The 15,442-nt window shown below is 39.5% G+C and overlaps 1 protein-coding gene across 3 annotated transcripts in view; it reads right to left on the reverse strand.

Moving 5' to 3' along the window:
* UNC79 (unc-79 homolog, NALCN channel complex subunit) overlaps window positions 1–15,442 on the reverse strand; it is a 171,626-nt gene that overhangs the window by 12,999 nt on the left and 143,185 nt on the right. For all 3 annotated transcript variants that reach the window (XM_074364786.1, XM_074364785.1, XM_010968720.3), the window contains 5 exons: window positions 9,846–9,923; window positions 4,703–4,792; window positions 2,905–3,080; window positions 1,765–1,951; window positions 103–300 (listed from right to left, as the gene is read on the reverse strand). In XM_074364786.1, the coding sequence (XP_074220887.1) occupies window positions 103–300; window positions 1,765–1,951; window positions 2,905–3,080; window positions 4,703–4,792; window positions 9,846–9,923 (729 nt within the window). The remainder of the gene's footprint in view (window positions 1–102; window positions 301–1,764; window positions 1,952–2,904; window positions 3,081–4,702; window positions 4,793–9,845; window positions 9,924–15,442) is intronic.

Raw genomic sequence — 15,442 nt, forward strand, 5'->3', positions numbered from 1 at the left:
ACTGTTACAACTGAGGTCTTTGAAAAACAGGTAACATGAGGACTGAGAGCCATTTACACACATTTTGAGATTCTCAGAGGGGAAACCCGTTCGTGAACTCACCACTTTGTTATGGGCCATCAGCTGAAGGATGCTGGGTGTCACCCTACTCCAAAACTCTAGTGCCGTCAGTATCGCTGTGAAGCTGAACTCATTCTGACTTTGGACATTTGTAGCTACGGCACTTTGTTCGCAATATACGGTCCAGAGCTGAGCAAAGATAAACGCGTGGAAAAGGGAACACATGTGCAGCACGGAGGTCTGAAAAGGCAGAAAACGGGGAACCATTACATTCTAGCAGGCTGTGGTGCTCCAAGGAGCCCTCCCTGCACGGCTTCAGCCTTCCAAGGAGTACAGCCAAAGTACATGTAATTCAAGTGATGCGAGGCTGGAGGAGTTACCTCCAAGTTACAAATTCATGATTCATCACCTTCAGACAACCTGCTCTTTACTCAGTCAGTGGGAGTGCGCTTAGAGACCAAGCATCTTATCAGAGAGCAGGCACCTTAGTTTGCAGAATAAATCTATCCACCCCCTTGCCCTTTAATGAAACTGACATTCCCATCCCTAAACTAGATTAGGAAGAACAATCATTCGACCCCTGTAGGATGTTTCATCATCTGTAACATGGGGATAATAGTACCCTCCTCAAAGAGTTGTGGTTAGGAGTAAACGAATGCACTGCCCAGCACTTACTAATTATACTACTACTAGTAGTAGTGACAGCAGCAGCAGCAAAGATGGTGTCCCTAACTAGCAGTAAGCACTGATCGAGTGAGCATCTACAATGTCCTCGACACTGTGCTAAAGACTTTTCATAGATCACTTCCGTAATTCTCAAACATCTCATCTAATTCACAGAAGGAAAACTGGAGCTCAGAGAGGCTGAGCAACTTTTTCGATGTCACAGAATTACAAAGTGCTGTCCTTAGGAATCAAACACAGAGTGGATTGAAATATTAGGAACTGACTGCCTAATTCCTTCTGCAAACATCATTCAGGTCACTTGGATGGCTACTCTATTTTATTGCAGGTCAGCATGCCCCTGCCTAAGCCTCAGCCGTTCCCAAATGCTCCATGACCTCTCAGAATTTGCCTCAGTTCTGTGAAAGGACCTTGGTTCCTCATAGCTGATTGGTACCAATGTGTCTAGTTTGCTTGTATAGGCTCATGACTGACGCCTGCTTTGGGTTTACTTTATTTCCTTAAGCACATCATCTGTCTCTACAGTTTATAAATTCCTCTGTGTAGGTGATTCCAACATGTATTTTAGTGAGTTCCCAACTGGCCTTCTTATTTTCATTTCATATCTTCATATATCTCTAGAGATTTGAGTCGAAAAGATACTGCATGAAGAATTAGAGTATAAATTTTCCTTCACTTCATATTTGGTTCTAAAAACTGATCACAGAATTTTTATTATATTTCTAGGCTTTTATTTCTCATCATTATTTTGAGGCAGAAGTGCCTAAGAAGCTAACTCTCGCTTGCCTCCATAGTTTATCTTCGTAAAAGTAAATTGAAAAACAATTTAGGGGGAAGGAAAGATAGTCTGGGAATTTAAACAACGTTAAATAAGGCATTAGCTCAAAGTTGCTCTCCTAACATCCACAGGAGGGCAAGTGATAAGATGCATTTTCTTCTCAGAAGAAACATAATTGGCTGATAAGGGTTTCCATTAGCAATTTTGATGCATATGGTTTTAATCTTGCAGAAATCACTTACCTTTGATTGCTCTGGGAATCCAATCAGGATAACAATAAGATGGTCGGCAATGTGGGAACCTGCATCCAGAGGTATGGGCAGGCATGGAGAGGAGGCGTTTGGACACACTGCATTATGAGTGAGGGAACCCAGAAGCAGCCAGGACAACAGACGGATGTGGGAGACACACTCGATGAATTCTTTCGGTCTGTTAGGGAGAAAGGCTGTGTTAGAGACGTTTCTGTGTTTTCTGTTTCGTTGGGTGCTTAAAAAAAAGAATATTGATGGAAGGGCTTAAAAATGTCATCTTGTAGGCAATTACATAAAATAAAACACCAAAGCAACAAAGTGCCAACAAAACGATAAGTCTGCTTTTCTGGTTTCCCCACTCTAATCCTGGATCTTAGTGTCTTGAGCAAAGAGCAGCCTTTGGTGACTCAGGATTAAACATTATTCTTCCACAAACCTGGCTGCCTTTCTAACTTCTCTTTCTAAACACTTTCTTTTCTTCTCATTAGAAAGTTCTTGGACATCCCCATCAGAAGGGAAGGAATAGAAGAGGAGAAAAAATACACAGTCACTGATTTTCCTATTCTCCAATAATTTTCTCCCTCTGTCTCCCTCACCCCTCTGCTCCAAATCCTTTCTCTAGTCAGGAAGCTGATCATGCAAGGTGGCAGGTCAGGCCTGCACCGAGTTCCCAAATAAACCCATGGGCACCTCTCTTCTCGGCCCTCCTTACGTGCGGGATCAGAGGCTCGCACCTCCTTGCACTCTGTTTCACCTCTGCTGTTTCAGCTACAGTCTAACCTCCTTGAAGGCAGAAGCTAAGTGCTCAATAAACACCTATCGATTTACTTAACTAATTGAAATTAAGAGTTAAAGTGGTAGTTCTAAGCTCCAAGTTTTCATCATCCATTAGGATGACTGAGGTTTTTGTATGAGGGCAAGTTTCTTTAATTGGCAGCATGTCGTGGAAATACTTGTGTTTCAAAATGGTGCCGGGTCAGCAAATAAGTATGGAGATTGGTCTCAATTCCCACCTTTCCAACCAATCACATTCCACTCCCAAAGATCTTCAGTGCATTCACTAGCTGGTACTGGGCCCCAGAAACTTTAAGGGTGTTTTCTACCTCACTGCAGGAATAATAAGGGTCTTACCCTTGTTGCATTGCAGAAGGGGGATGGTAGAGCCAAGGCAGATAGCGAATCACAGCTTTGTTATCTCTGTGGTTGCCCCGTGAGATTTCCATGGCTGCAATCTGAGCCAGTCCCACTTTGAGATGTCCACCAAAGGTGTCCTCATGCAGAGGCTGGGAACATGTCTTCATGTGGCTCTACAAAACCAAGTGGTATTTTGTGACTTTGGCAGAGTATCTAGGGACATTCCAGGCCACTCTTTTAAAAGATCAGACTGTCATTTCCACACCTTCTATCACCACTGCCAAGCATGTAACCTATTTAAACTTCTTCAGTGGTCCCCATTGTTCTTAGGATAAAGGGAGACAAAAGTCCCTCAGCATGGCCTGAACAACCTGGGATGATCTGGATACTGTAGACCTCTGCATTTACCCCTTCTGCCTTGTGGTCCCAGCTAAACTGTCTCTGCGTGTTCCCTCCCATTACTGGCCTTTGCTCATGTGGTTTTCTCTGACTGAGATACTGTTTCTGCCTCTCTTCACCTAATTAACCCTATTCAGTGTTCAGATTTTAGCTCAAGTGTCACCTCCTCCAGAAAGCCTTCCCTGACCATCTCCAGGAGACTTCCTAACCTTCCTGGCTAGATCACAGCACCCTATGAGAAGCTTTTATGCCACTGTCTACCTCTTATTCATAGCATTTGTGAAAGTCACAATTTTACTTTAGTTTGTATGAAATTTTTATTAAAATTGGTCGCTACTGCCAAACTATCAATTAAATGAGGGCAGTCTGTTTTTGTTCATTACTGATTCCCTAAATGCCTAGAACCGTGTCAGGCATGCTACTGGTTCTCAATGCATATTGGTAGAATTAATTCAGAAAAATTTCTTTGCTTAGTGTGCTTAGTAGAAAGAGCACTGAATCGGGAGTGGAGACCTAGGTTCTAGACCCAGTTCTGTCCCAATCAGTCACATGCCCATGGGGCCCTGTCTTGATCCTCTTCTGCCCTTTGTCCTGGGTCTTTCTCAAACCCCTCAGACTATCAATCTTTTAGCTCCCTAGTTGACTTACCATAGGGAAGTTGACCTGCATCAGCGATTCATTCTACCCTGCAAAACAATCAGGAGCCTCAAAAGCCTCACTGGGACTATGTCCCTGTGCAAACTAAATGTCGTTTTGTCTTGAATTATTGTCATTTAGGAGATAGCTTCAAAGCAAATAAAAACCACAAACAGCTTATGTTTGTATAATATGTACACTTTCCATACAAACTAAAGTTTACAAAAGCCTCTTCACACGCATTACTTCACACCAAACCTCGTGATGGTCGGCAAAGATAGGTTTATTTAGGTAGGTTCATTAGACTTGTTTTGCAAATGGGGAAACTGAGGCTTAAGGCAGCGCTGGGTGGCCTAGTGAAAAGAGAATGGATCGAGGGTCACTACAGTCTTGGGTCACCCCTGACCCCACCACTTGTCAGTAGTGTGACCTTGAGCAAATGACTGCACCACCTCAGACCTCAGTGTCTACATTTGTAAAATGGGAATAATTTTACAATAGGGACATTGTGAGAATTGAATAAATGGCAAAAGTCAAGGTAGGCACAGAGCTGACAGCGCATAAATATCCTTTCCTTTCTCCTTTCCCTCTTTGCAGAGGCAGAATTCAGTTCTTCAGAAGCCCAGGACATGGGCTCATCCAACAGTGCCACAGCTGCCTCTCCAGGTAATGATAAATTCCCGTGCGGTCTGCATAATTCCCTAAAAATGTCTCTCTTGTCTTGCTAAACTAAGAGATGCGTGGACGGAGGCCCTCTTACCTTCAGCTTGGTCAGCGTGTGCATGTCTGCCATGAAATCTAGCACTTCGCTGATGTACTGTCGCACACACTCCATCGCCGCCGTCCCGCACTGAAACACAAGGACACGGTGGGGTGCGCCCCATGAGTCACAGCTGGCATTTCTGCCCCGACTGTGGGGATTGTCTCGCTCTGATTGCATCCTGTTTACTAAGGAGTTGTTGCGTTTTCGGGATTTCCGACTCACTCTGTTACTCTCAGCGTAGTCTGTGATTGTCTGCCCACAGTTTGGACAAAAATTGATAAAAGGTTTGTGGTAGAGAGCAAAGAAACAGGGACAGCCTACAGGAGACAGTGTTTACATGCTTTTTTTTTTCCCACTGGCTGATTTAACTGATTTTTGTTTGCTGGTATATAAAGATTTAGCCTATATAAAGCCATTAGTATCAGTCTTTATGGCATGAATAGCCCTAAACTGCAGTAACATTTGCCCACTCTAGGGGGTCTTAGATACACATAAATATGTGCCGCCAGATTTTTACCACCATAATCTTTTTTGTCAATTTTTTACTTTCTTTCTATTTTTTAAATTATTTCTCCTCTATTTTTTTTTTTTTATAACAGAGGTACTGGGGATTAAACCCAGGACCTTGTGCATGCTAAGCATGAGCTCTATCACTGAGCCATACCCACCCCCTACCACCTTAAATCTTTATCAGAAAAAAAAGTACATAAACAAATACCATGTTTGGTAAAAGAGGAAAAAATTCCAATACTCAAGCTCTTAACAACTTAACTTCTCATACACAGTAGGTACACTATCAAATAGATAAATGTATTATTGTTGAATTCTTGCTAGGGATAATTAAAGAAAGAAACGAAACAGTCATCTTCCCCACATGCTAGCAGCGTGTTTGAGAAGTTTAAAGAAAAAAAATATATATAGTTGTGTTTCAGGTTATCAAATGGCATAAATCTGCTCTCTCTGGCCATGCAATGAATTTAGGACTATCAGCAAAGCAAAGGAGAATGGACAGACAGGCTGCTACATCAAAGCTGTATGAGAGAACCCACACATGAGACGGGGTATAATGTGGATGAAAAGCAAGCCCTCTTTGAAGCATCTGAATACTACGCTTAAGGCCTTTCTTAGCTTTCTTTAGGAAAATCTGGAACATTATATACTTAACTAACTCACCCAGTGGCTCCCCTTTTCCCATATTCATGTAAATCTGCACAGCACTGAACTACAGCACCTTTTATCTCTTCTAGAATGTTATGCCTGTCAGTTCCTCTGACAGGATAACAAACAGTAAGATAAGGTCACTGGCAGCTCTGTCAGAGTATTTTCCAACCATTTCATACGTTTTAAGGTTTTCTTCTTTTAATTTAAATCAACTGAAGGAATTATAAAAGGTTATTGTGTTTCTGCTTTGGGAATATTAATCCTTTAGTGCAAGAAAGGATTTCCCCCCAATTTATTCCATTTTCTCTGACCTTTCACATGTCATGCAAATAAGAGCATATACTCTGCTCTTGAATTTCTTGAAAGGGATTTGCTTCTTTCATAGGCAATATTTCATACCATTTCAACTAGGCAAATGTCACAGAAGATAATTACTTGGAGCATTATTCACTATTTGCCTTTTAAGCTTGAATTTCAAAAAATGAGAGGAAAAAAATTACTATTAACAGTTACTTTCGCTCCAGAGATAGCAACCACATCTAACAAAAGCCTTAAAAAACACTTTATAGTCGGGGTAGAACCTCAGAGCCATTTAATTTCCAATTCTCGCCACACCCCCTTTTTTTTTTCACTTTGCAAAATGTAAGTATAACCTTAGGTATGTTATTTTTGAAAACTCTGAAAAACATAAAGAGTCAAGCTCAACTTGTTTCAGAAAAACCTATATTTATTTCAGTGGGAAAACTGATGGTAAAAGAGTTGAAGACATACTCTAACCTCAAAAACATGAATTGAAGTGAATCGTATCCGGTTCTTCCTCAAAACTTGTATCTGATTTTAAAGTTTTGTTTCTTAGATTATAAAGGTATCACATGTTTAACACAAAAAACTTGTGGAAAATACAAATTAAAATAAAAAGAAAAATCACCATAATCCTAATTTCTGCTCTCCACCTCTGAGACAGCCACTGTTAATATTTCCTTGCAAAATTTTTGAATGCATATAACATACACACCTACATAATTTTTATAAGATTGTGATCATTTTTTCATAAACTGAATTTAAATTAAATCCATAATAAGCATTTTCCAATTATTTAAATATTCTTTGAAAATTTGATTTGGTCCACATAATAGTCTATCTTAGAGATGTACCTTATTTTATTTAAATAATACCGTGAGCTGCACATTAATTTTGCTTCCATATTTTTGCTGTCTTAAATGCTGCTTTGATAAACATACTTGTAGATAATCTTAATGTGCATATTTATTTTTTCAAATACATTCCTAGAAGTGTTCTTCAGCAAGACTGACTAACACCAGCAGCTTATAAGAATTCATTTCATTTCATCATGAGTAAGTTTCATGGTTAATTGTTAAGAAAAATCTGCTGCTTTGCAAGCTGATTTGTAATTTTTGTATTTTTAAATATTTTTATATTTTATATTGATTTATAGTTAATTGACAGTGAGAGTAAAAGGCTTATTTTGAATGGCTTATTGGTCATTGGAAAGAGTTCTTATGTAGATCCTGTAACTGTTGCTTTTTTGTTGTTATTGGAATATTTGTCTTTTACTTGTTGATTTCAAGAAATCTTTATATATATATAAAGATACTAATTTTTAGCTATCACATAGGTAGCAAATATTGAGTTTTAAAGAATTAAATAAGGAAACCAGTGAGTGTTGGGCAGAGACTGGTTAACTACTCACAGAACCATTTCTCTTCTTCCCTCGCATGAGACTAGACCACATTTCTCATCACCTTTTGCAGTTAGGTGAGGCCATGTGACTGAGTTCTTGACAACTGAATGTGAGAAGAAATATGCACTACTTTTAAACCTGGTTCACGAAGACCTTCCACGTACCGTATCCTTGTCTCTTTCGCCAACCACCAGCTGATTGCAGAGGACTGCACATAATGGAAGAAACCTGATCCCTAACCTCATGGGGAAGTCCTCCCTCCTTTGCTAATCAGGACACCCATTTAAACTTTACACGAGCAAACAATAAATTTTTTGAGCTAAGTCACTGAGAACTGGGATTTTATCTCACAGCATCTTCCATTACCCCAACTATTATCAAGAACCTTTAAAAAAAAAAAAGTTTAGTAATTTTACTCCCAGAAATAATAAGGAAATAGTCTAAAATATGAATAGAGATTTAAGCACAGAGATGTTTATCACATATTAGTTATAACTCCAGAATATTGAAAATAACTAAAATATTCAACAATAAGTAGTGTTTGTTAACAGTATTTTAAATTTCTAGTTGCATTTTATTTTTTATTGACATATATTTGACATAAAACTGTAATTTTAAGGTGTACAACATGCTAATTTGATACATTTATGTATAGTAATATGATTGGCATTGTAGTGATAATTAGCACCTGTTTCACATTACATAATTAACCTTTATAGTAGTTGGAATAATTTTTAGTCTCTTAGCAAGTTTGATGATCATAGCACAATACTGTTGTCTATATTCACTGTACTGCATTACATCTCTAGGGCTTATTTACTGCTCATTGTAAGTTTGTATCCTTAAACATCACCTGTCCTGTCCCCCACCTCTCCCCGTTAATGTTTTTACTAGTTAGTGTTTACTCTGCACTTACTATATGTTTAGCACCACGCTAATGTGCTTTACACACATTATCTCATTCAATCCTCAGCCTAGACCTTAGGCCCTGTTACATCCCATTCTACAGATAATACAAATCAGAAAACCTTGGGTTAAGTAACTTTCCTGATCACACAGCTAGTAAATGTCAGGCTTCAAACTCTGGTGTGAATCTAAAACCCACATTGTTAACCACTATTATATGGTGCATTCACATGAAGTAATGTCACTTTGGGGAAAATGTTTATGACACATGAAGCCAAAGCTGCATCTATATTATGGTTTCAGCTATGTTTAAACAAATACACATAGAAAAACAAGAAAGAAAATACATTAATACGTTAGCAGTAAAATTATGTCTGGGCTGAATGATTGTTAGTTTTCCTCTCTCATAATATTTCTCCACATCAGAAATAACTGCAATAATGTTTAGTGTGCTGTGGGTAAAACTGGTATACTTCTAAATGTAAATTAGTAAAACCTTCTTGGAAAACAACATGGGAATACATACTGTGAAGATATTCCTACTTATTTACGAAGGAACTTATCCCAAGGATATCATTCAAAATAAGCATGAAGAGAACCTCTGTATATATGTTATATACTACGCCATTCTATTCTAGCAAAGAAGCTACATAAATTTCCAACAACATGGGAATAAGCAAATTGGGATACTGAATAGATCAAAACATGGAAAAATTTTCTAAAACACAGAGTTCTTATTTTAGGGCAGAATGATTACAAGAGGCATTTTTCCTTGTTAAAATTTTTCTCTACCGAATATATAAATAACTTTTTTCTATTAATAACTTATATTTCTGAAGTTTCTCAGTTTGTTGCAATCAATAAGTTATTGCTATCAATAAGTTATTGTGATTTCTCATATTCAAACCTATCTATGAGAATCTTAACTTATTTTACCAAATAGTTCACTAGTTGATGACAATAGAAGGTTTTTAAATTTTCAGAGGAAATATTATAAAGGAAAACGAGGTATCACAATGCTTATTTCTTTCTGGCAGTAGTTAAATCAAATTGGCTAACGGGAGCCAGTATAAGAAAAATTGACTCTGGAACAATTGAACTTTAATCAAATCTGTTCTGTATGTCTGGTAATTTCTTTCCTCTCCTCAACTGGCTGCTTCAATTTTATTCATGCTTCCTGGAATTAAAAGTTTCCAGGGGCAGAGATTAATTTCACTCATGTTCTTTTAAACAAGATGCTAATATGTTTTCAATTTTACAGTGTTCGTTCCAGCAAAACTGAGCCAGGACACAGGCCAAAGATACCTTTTTGCTAAATGAGGAAATAAGAAGAAATAGAAAATGCAGGTAATTAATTCGGTCAGGACTTACTCCAGGTACAGAGGCAATCATCTGCTTGCTCAGGATCGTTGACTCAGCTAGTTTGGTTCCAGCATCTGCACAAATAAACTAATAAGAAATTGAAAGGATAATTATTCTTAAGAGCACTTGGACAGTAATAAGTAATTTGTAATTTTATTAACTTGGCTTAAATTCATTAGTGTTTACTTTGGTGACAATCTGCCCTGGATATATGGGACTTGCTAGTCATGAAAGTTCATTGTTATCTGAAATTCAGAATCATAATACTGGGCTTAACACAGAGATTCTTACTTTACCCAGACTGCTAAGTGGCACTGAAATGGTACGTTCAATCAAGGAAGAAAGGGAAGATGTCAGCATTTTGCCAGATTTATTCTGAAGTCATGCTATTTATTCTTTAGCATTTTGGACAGTTGCTGAATTTTGAGTTATCTCTATTATTATATCATACATTTAGAATGAAAATAGAAAAACAATCAACCTCAGAGTGAGTACTGTACTTGTGTCTTCCCCTCCAAGGCCCTTGAGTCTCTGGTCTTTCTCCTCCCACTCCATTCACTCGTATCCTCTGTGCTGATAATGACCACCACTCCTGCTCTGTGTCCCCACAGGACTTTCCACACACGTCCAGCATAACAGTCATCATATCAAGTTGCAGTGATCTACAAATCTAGTTCTTAGCCTGTTATAAGCTCCTCGAGACCACAGACCTGATGCACCTCACCCCCAGCCTGACATCGTGGAGGGGCTCAGCACGAGTCTGTGAAATGAAATGATTAATCAAGTGTGACTCAAGATTACAGTGAGGATGGATTTTCCAGATTACAATTTAATTTGCTTCATTACAGATTTTTACAGGTGTTTCCTACTTACTGCAGTACTCAACCACTTATTAATGGTTTGGGGAGGAAAAGTTAAACATGAATTCTTTAGAGTTTGCTATCAGCAATTAGTTCCTGGCTAGTTTCTCTTTACTGCTCTCTGGCCAGTGGCCCCAACGACGTTGAGATCCCAAGCTGCTGCTATGCAGAGCTCAGGGACTCTGAGAGAAGCTCTGGCACTGACAGCTCTTCCTTCTAACTCACTTCACTCTCACACTGAAAGAGCACAGAAAAGTTAGGTAGGTCAGCCAGGCAGGTGTGGTCCCTGTCGAACTTGGGAGAAGCAACATGAGTTGAAGTAGCAGAGAAAATCTCAAGGAGGCTTGATGAGGAACACAACTCAGCATACTGTCAGGCTGGCCAGAGATTGGAATCTAAATGTTATTAATAAGCAGCAGATTTTGGCCAATAAGGCAGAGCTCTAAGCCAGAGACTTTCTGAGTTAGGAGCCTGTAGGCTTCTTGTTCAGGACCACAAGCCGGTCTTCACAGGAGGGAGAGGTGGTCCTCCACGAAAGGTATTTCAGGACAGGTGGCTGAGCTGGGGGTGAGCGGACAGTAAGCAAAGCTGTCCCTGAAAGCCGCATGGCAGCGGTGGACACCTATCTCCATGCTCATTTCCATTTGCCTCGCACACAGTTACAGAAAGCTGAGCAATCGCTTGTCTAGTAACTCTGAAAGTACCAGCTAGTAACATCCAGGGAATGCCTGAACTTTTCTATTATTTTACTCAGGAGTGCTTGTGTCTGCTCTCCTAACTTGAATTCATTTCTAATAGAAGAAAAGTAAATAAATCAGGATTAAAAAATAATAATGAAGCCTATAACCTTGGCCAAAACCTCCAAGTACAAAAGTTAAATGTTCGACAGAAGCACATGGTGAAAAGAAGGAACGCTCTCCCTCACCTCATCCTGGCGTATACTGCATGTTCCATAAAATGTATTTTCAAAAGCGATCCAAGTCTGCAATCTAAGACAAACTACTTACAACTAAGTTCCAAAACTTCTGTCAGGACTCCAACATTTTAATTAATTTCTTTACAACAGAACCGAAAGACTGCACAGCTAAGAGAGGCCAGAAGAAGAGAGCCAGCCGCATCTAAGTGTGAGGGAAGGGAGGAGGAGTCCCCTGCAGTATCCTGTGTAAGGAAGATGCAAACCCCGACACCTAAAGGATGCTCGCAAGCCTGGCCGTGCCCCTGAAGGCAAGGTCAGATTTGTGAAGAAGTGAAACTTTCAAGTGTTTGCATCTCCCTCAGCAGAAGCCTTTCTCATCTACCATACTCAGCAAAGTGAAATGAGCAGCATAATGTAAGTGGGTTCTCAGCCATGTGATGTCAACATTTGAGACCAAATTCAAATAGCTGATTTGTGAGAGCTAATAGATAACTTCAGAAGTCAGAATTAATTTTTAAAAATCACTCTAAAAGTTATGGAGGTGTCTCAGAGGGTCTGATGTACTAAAGGGCATAAAAGTGCATAAGCCTCTATAATCATCTACTATTTTTCTTATCAATGCCTTTTAATCCAGTGTAATTTTGCATAATATGTACAGCTAAGACCTTAATAAACACTTTTGTCTTCATTTTACATAGTTGCCAACCGTGAGCCGAAAAACTCCATTATAATTTTATAGAGTTGCTCAAAATATAAAGATATAACTAAAAGCAGAGAGGGAAAGGATGATGGCTATAGAAGGAAGAATTCTACACTTTCAGATAGAACTATGCTACTGAAATATGCACTCCCACATGCATACAAAAGAATACAAAAGAAATGAAATACCCAGTAAGCGTCATTACTAAATATCCATCATCAAAATGATACTCAAAATAGTATCTCCACCTCTCCCATCCCAGAGAGTGATCAGACTATTACTAACTCAACTAGTATTAATAACCTCACATCAATAGTAATGGAGTTGACAACAGCCGTACCTCTGCCATTTCTTTGTCCTCCAGCCCACAACTAACCTATCTTTAAAAGAAAACTTTTCACCCACATGATTTCTCACAGCTTGAACATGCAGGTATATCCCACACAGTGGGAGTGTTACATGCAAATCAGCAGAATGTCTACTCTTGACACATCACAGGAGCTGAGGAAATTCTTTCTGATTTGAGCCTATATAGATTTTATGGTTATCATAAAATGAGTTATCACTCTATTAAGAAAACTCTATTTTAATCCATCTTGAGAACAATGATAATAACCTGTTACACATAAAGTACCTGCAGCCCACCAGCAGAAGAGAAAATGTTACACGTGAGAGCAAAAATGTCAATAGATCTGAACTAAAACAAGACAGGGCATCCGTCCAAAGTGTGAAAGGAGAACTATACCTTGGCGGTCGGCATTATTAGCTTCTGAAGAACACATGTATTTTTTTCTATTTGGAAAATGCTTTCCTCTCCGTGCCTCTTTTGCTATTTAAAAAAAACCACTTGAACATTTAAGGCCATCTGATTTTATATGCAAGTTATAGTGAATACTAGGAGTCATGGCAGGACAACCATTATATAGAAGGTTGGGAGATGTCCCATGGTACCAGGCCCCTAGGAGGAAGTTCTAGAAATTGAAAAACAGATTGGTACCTGTCACTGCCTTGAAATGTTTAGAACTTGAATGACTGTGCATCCCTTGGGTAAGGGTTCCATTGTCCTTTAAAGGGACTCTCTTACTGCCAGAGTATTTGGTAAGCAGCAAAAGTATGGTTTACCCATGAAAAGAATTATAAACAGCCCCATCTCTGTGAACACATCTATCTACTAAGTTATCAGAGAAGTGGTAGAAGAAATGCCCCAGTGGTTCCCTGTGGGATGAAAGAATGAATGATAAATCCAAACTTTGAGCAATTGCCTCCCTCCTCACTAACGGGGCCAGTGTCACTCGGGATGGGTCCCCAGGGCAGTTCTTCTTTCTAATTGTTACTTTCTTTTTTTTTCCTCCCGTGTTGCATTTTCAGTTAAACAAAGACACCTCCAGTGCCCTGAAATGATGGTCGTGATATCCAAGAAAGAAGTCACTGTTTTCCACAGACACATTATCTGTCCATACTGTGAGTCCGGTCTTCCAGGTCGAACTGACACTGACCATCAGTGAAAGGGACAGCGCCTCTCTGACTCCCCACTAGATTCTCTGACTTAAGAGAAGCTACCAGAGAGCAGGCTATCACCTCTGCTATCCTCTTGAACATTTGTCAAGGGCAAGAGAAAAAGGAACTGGGAAACCCTACAGAAAGATGCACCACTTTCTACCGAAAGACAGAAGGTGCTTCTCCTTCATCCCATAAGTGGTCCCGTGGAGAACTTTTCTCCATGACTTAGCCAGGAACCACAGGGGTAAAAGGGAACTACTTTTGTTTTGGTTTTTTTTTTTAAGGTATGCCTCACTTTTATTTCTCTCAGGAACGAGAATGGCTCATCCTAGGAGTTTATAGGACAAAGATATGTTACTTCAAAATGACATGACATTTCACACTTTTTTGTTGGAGAAGGCTAAAATATTATTCATAAGGTTGTTCTCTATGGGCAGATCTCAAAATGCCCTCCAAAATATCTCTCTGACCTAAATAATTTTACAACTTGATTTTTAAATTTAACTTAATGACTCAAAGACAAGTTCCTAATTGTTTCTAAGGATGAAAATATTACACATCTGAAATGGCATAAGAGAATCCAAAATACAAAAAGAATTTACATTTTGCCTTCTTTTTCCCTAAAGCTAATTTGTTTTGTTATTTATTCACCTAGCTGTGATGCAATAATCACTGTTTTCATGATTTCCTTAAGCACTGAGCAATTTAAACTGTCAGTGTTCTTTCGCTGTATTGTGACAAGTGCTTATTATGGTTGGCTAGTGCACTTCGTAGAAAACCAGACCCCAGCTGCAGTCACAGAGTAGGATGCTGGAACCCAAGATCAGCCACACAGATCTGCTCTGCTCAAGATTGAGGGCAGTCAAGGGAATGGCCTCTGATGCCCGCAGGCAAGCACCTTCATGGCCTGGTCCCCAACCTAAACACTATCAGAAGCCAGTAACTGCCAGACAGTGTCACCCTGCTAGCCTAAACCTCTTGTGGGCTATTTCACTAGGCTGGTTCACCTGCCCTCTCCTCCAAATCAGTGTTGGTTCTGTTAATCTTTATGGTCAGTTTGTGTCAAAGTTGCTTGTACTCAAAAGTGGTGGTGCCACTGCTGCGTGGCCAGGCAGGAATGGCCAACGGCAGTCCACTGGAAGAGATTCAGTATCTGTCTCTGCTTAGGAACACAGATGTTTCCTGGCCGTGATCTGTTTCTGTCTTCCTCCTGGGCTGTCTAGCAGCTTGGTACAATGGGAGCCATTTCATTCTGACTGTATCATGCCCAACACCCACTGCTGCCATTTTCTAGCCATCACTCTTCTCAGAAAGCATCACTGTTCCTGGGAAAGCTCTTTAAAAATGACATTTTTTTTTTCACTGAAAATACACCAACTTCTTATTAAATCTCAAGCCTCTGATTAAAAACTACTAATCCTAAGGATTATAAGGTAGGGGAGGAAGGAGACCAGGTAGTGGACATTAAATGGTTAACAACACGGTTGTTCCTCCTCTTCTCCTGGGTAAACCCCCAGACTCTGGTACATCCTTCAAAGTCCATTTGGTCCCTTTTCTACACTACCTTCTCCCTTCGTACATGCTTCTGCTACTGTACCCATTACACTGTGGTGGAAATTTCTGTTTAGAT

This window comes from Camelus bactrianus, chromosome 6 (genome assembly GCF_048773025.1).
Source record: "Camelus bactrianus isolate YW-2024 breed Bactrian camel chromosome 6, ASM4877302v1, whole genome shotgun sequence".
Classification (NCBI taxonomy): Eukaryota; Metazoa; Chordata; class Mammalia; order Artiodactyla; family Camelidae; genus Camelus; species Camelus bactrianus.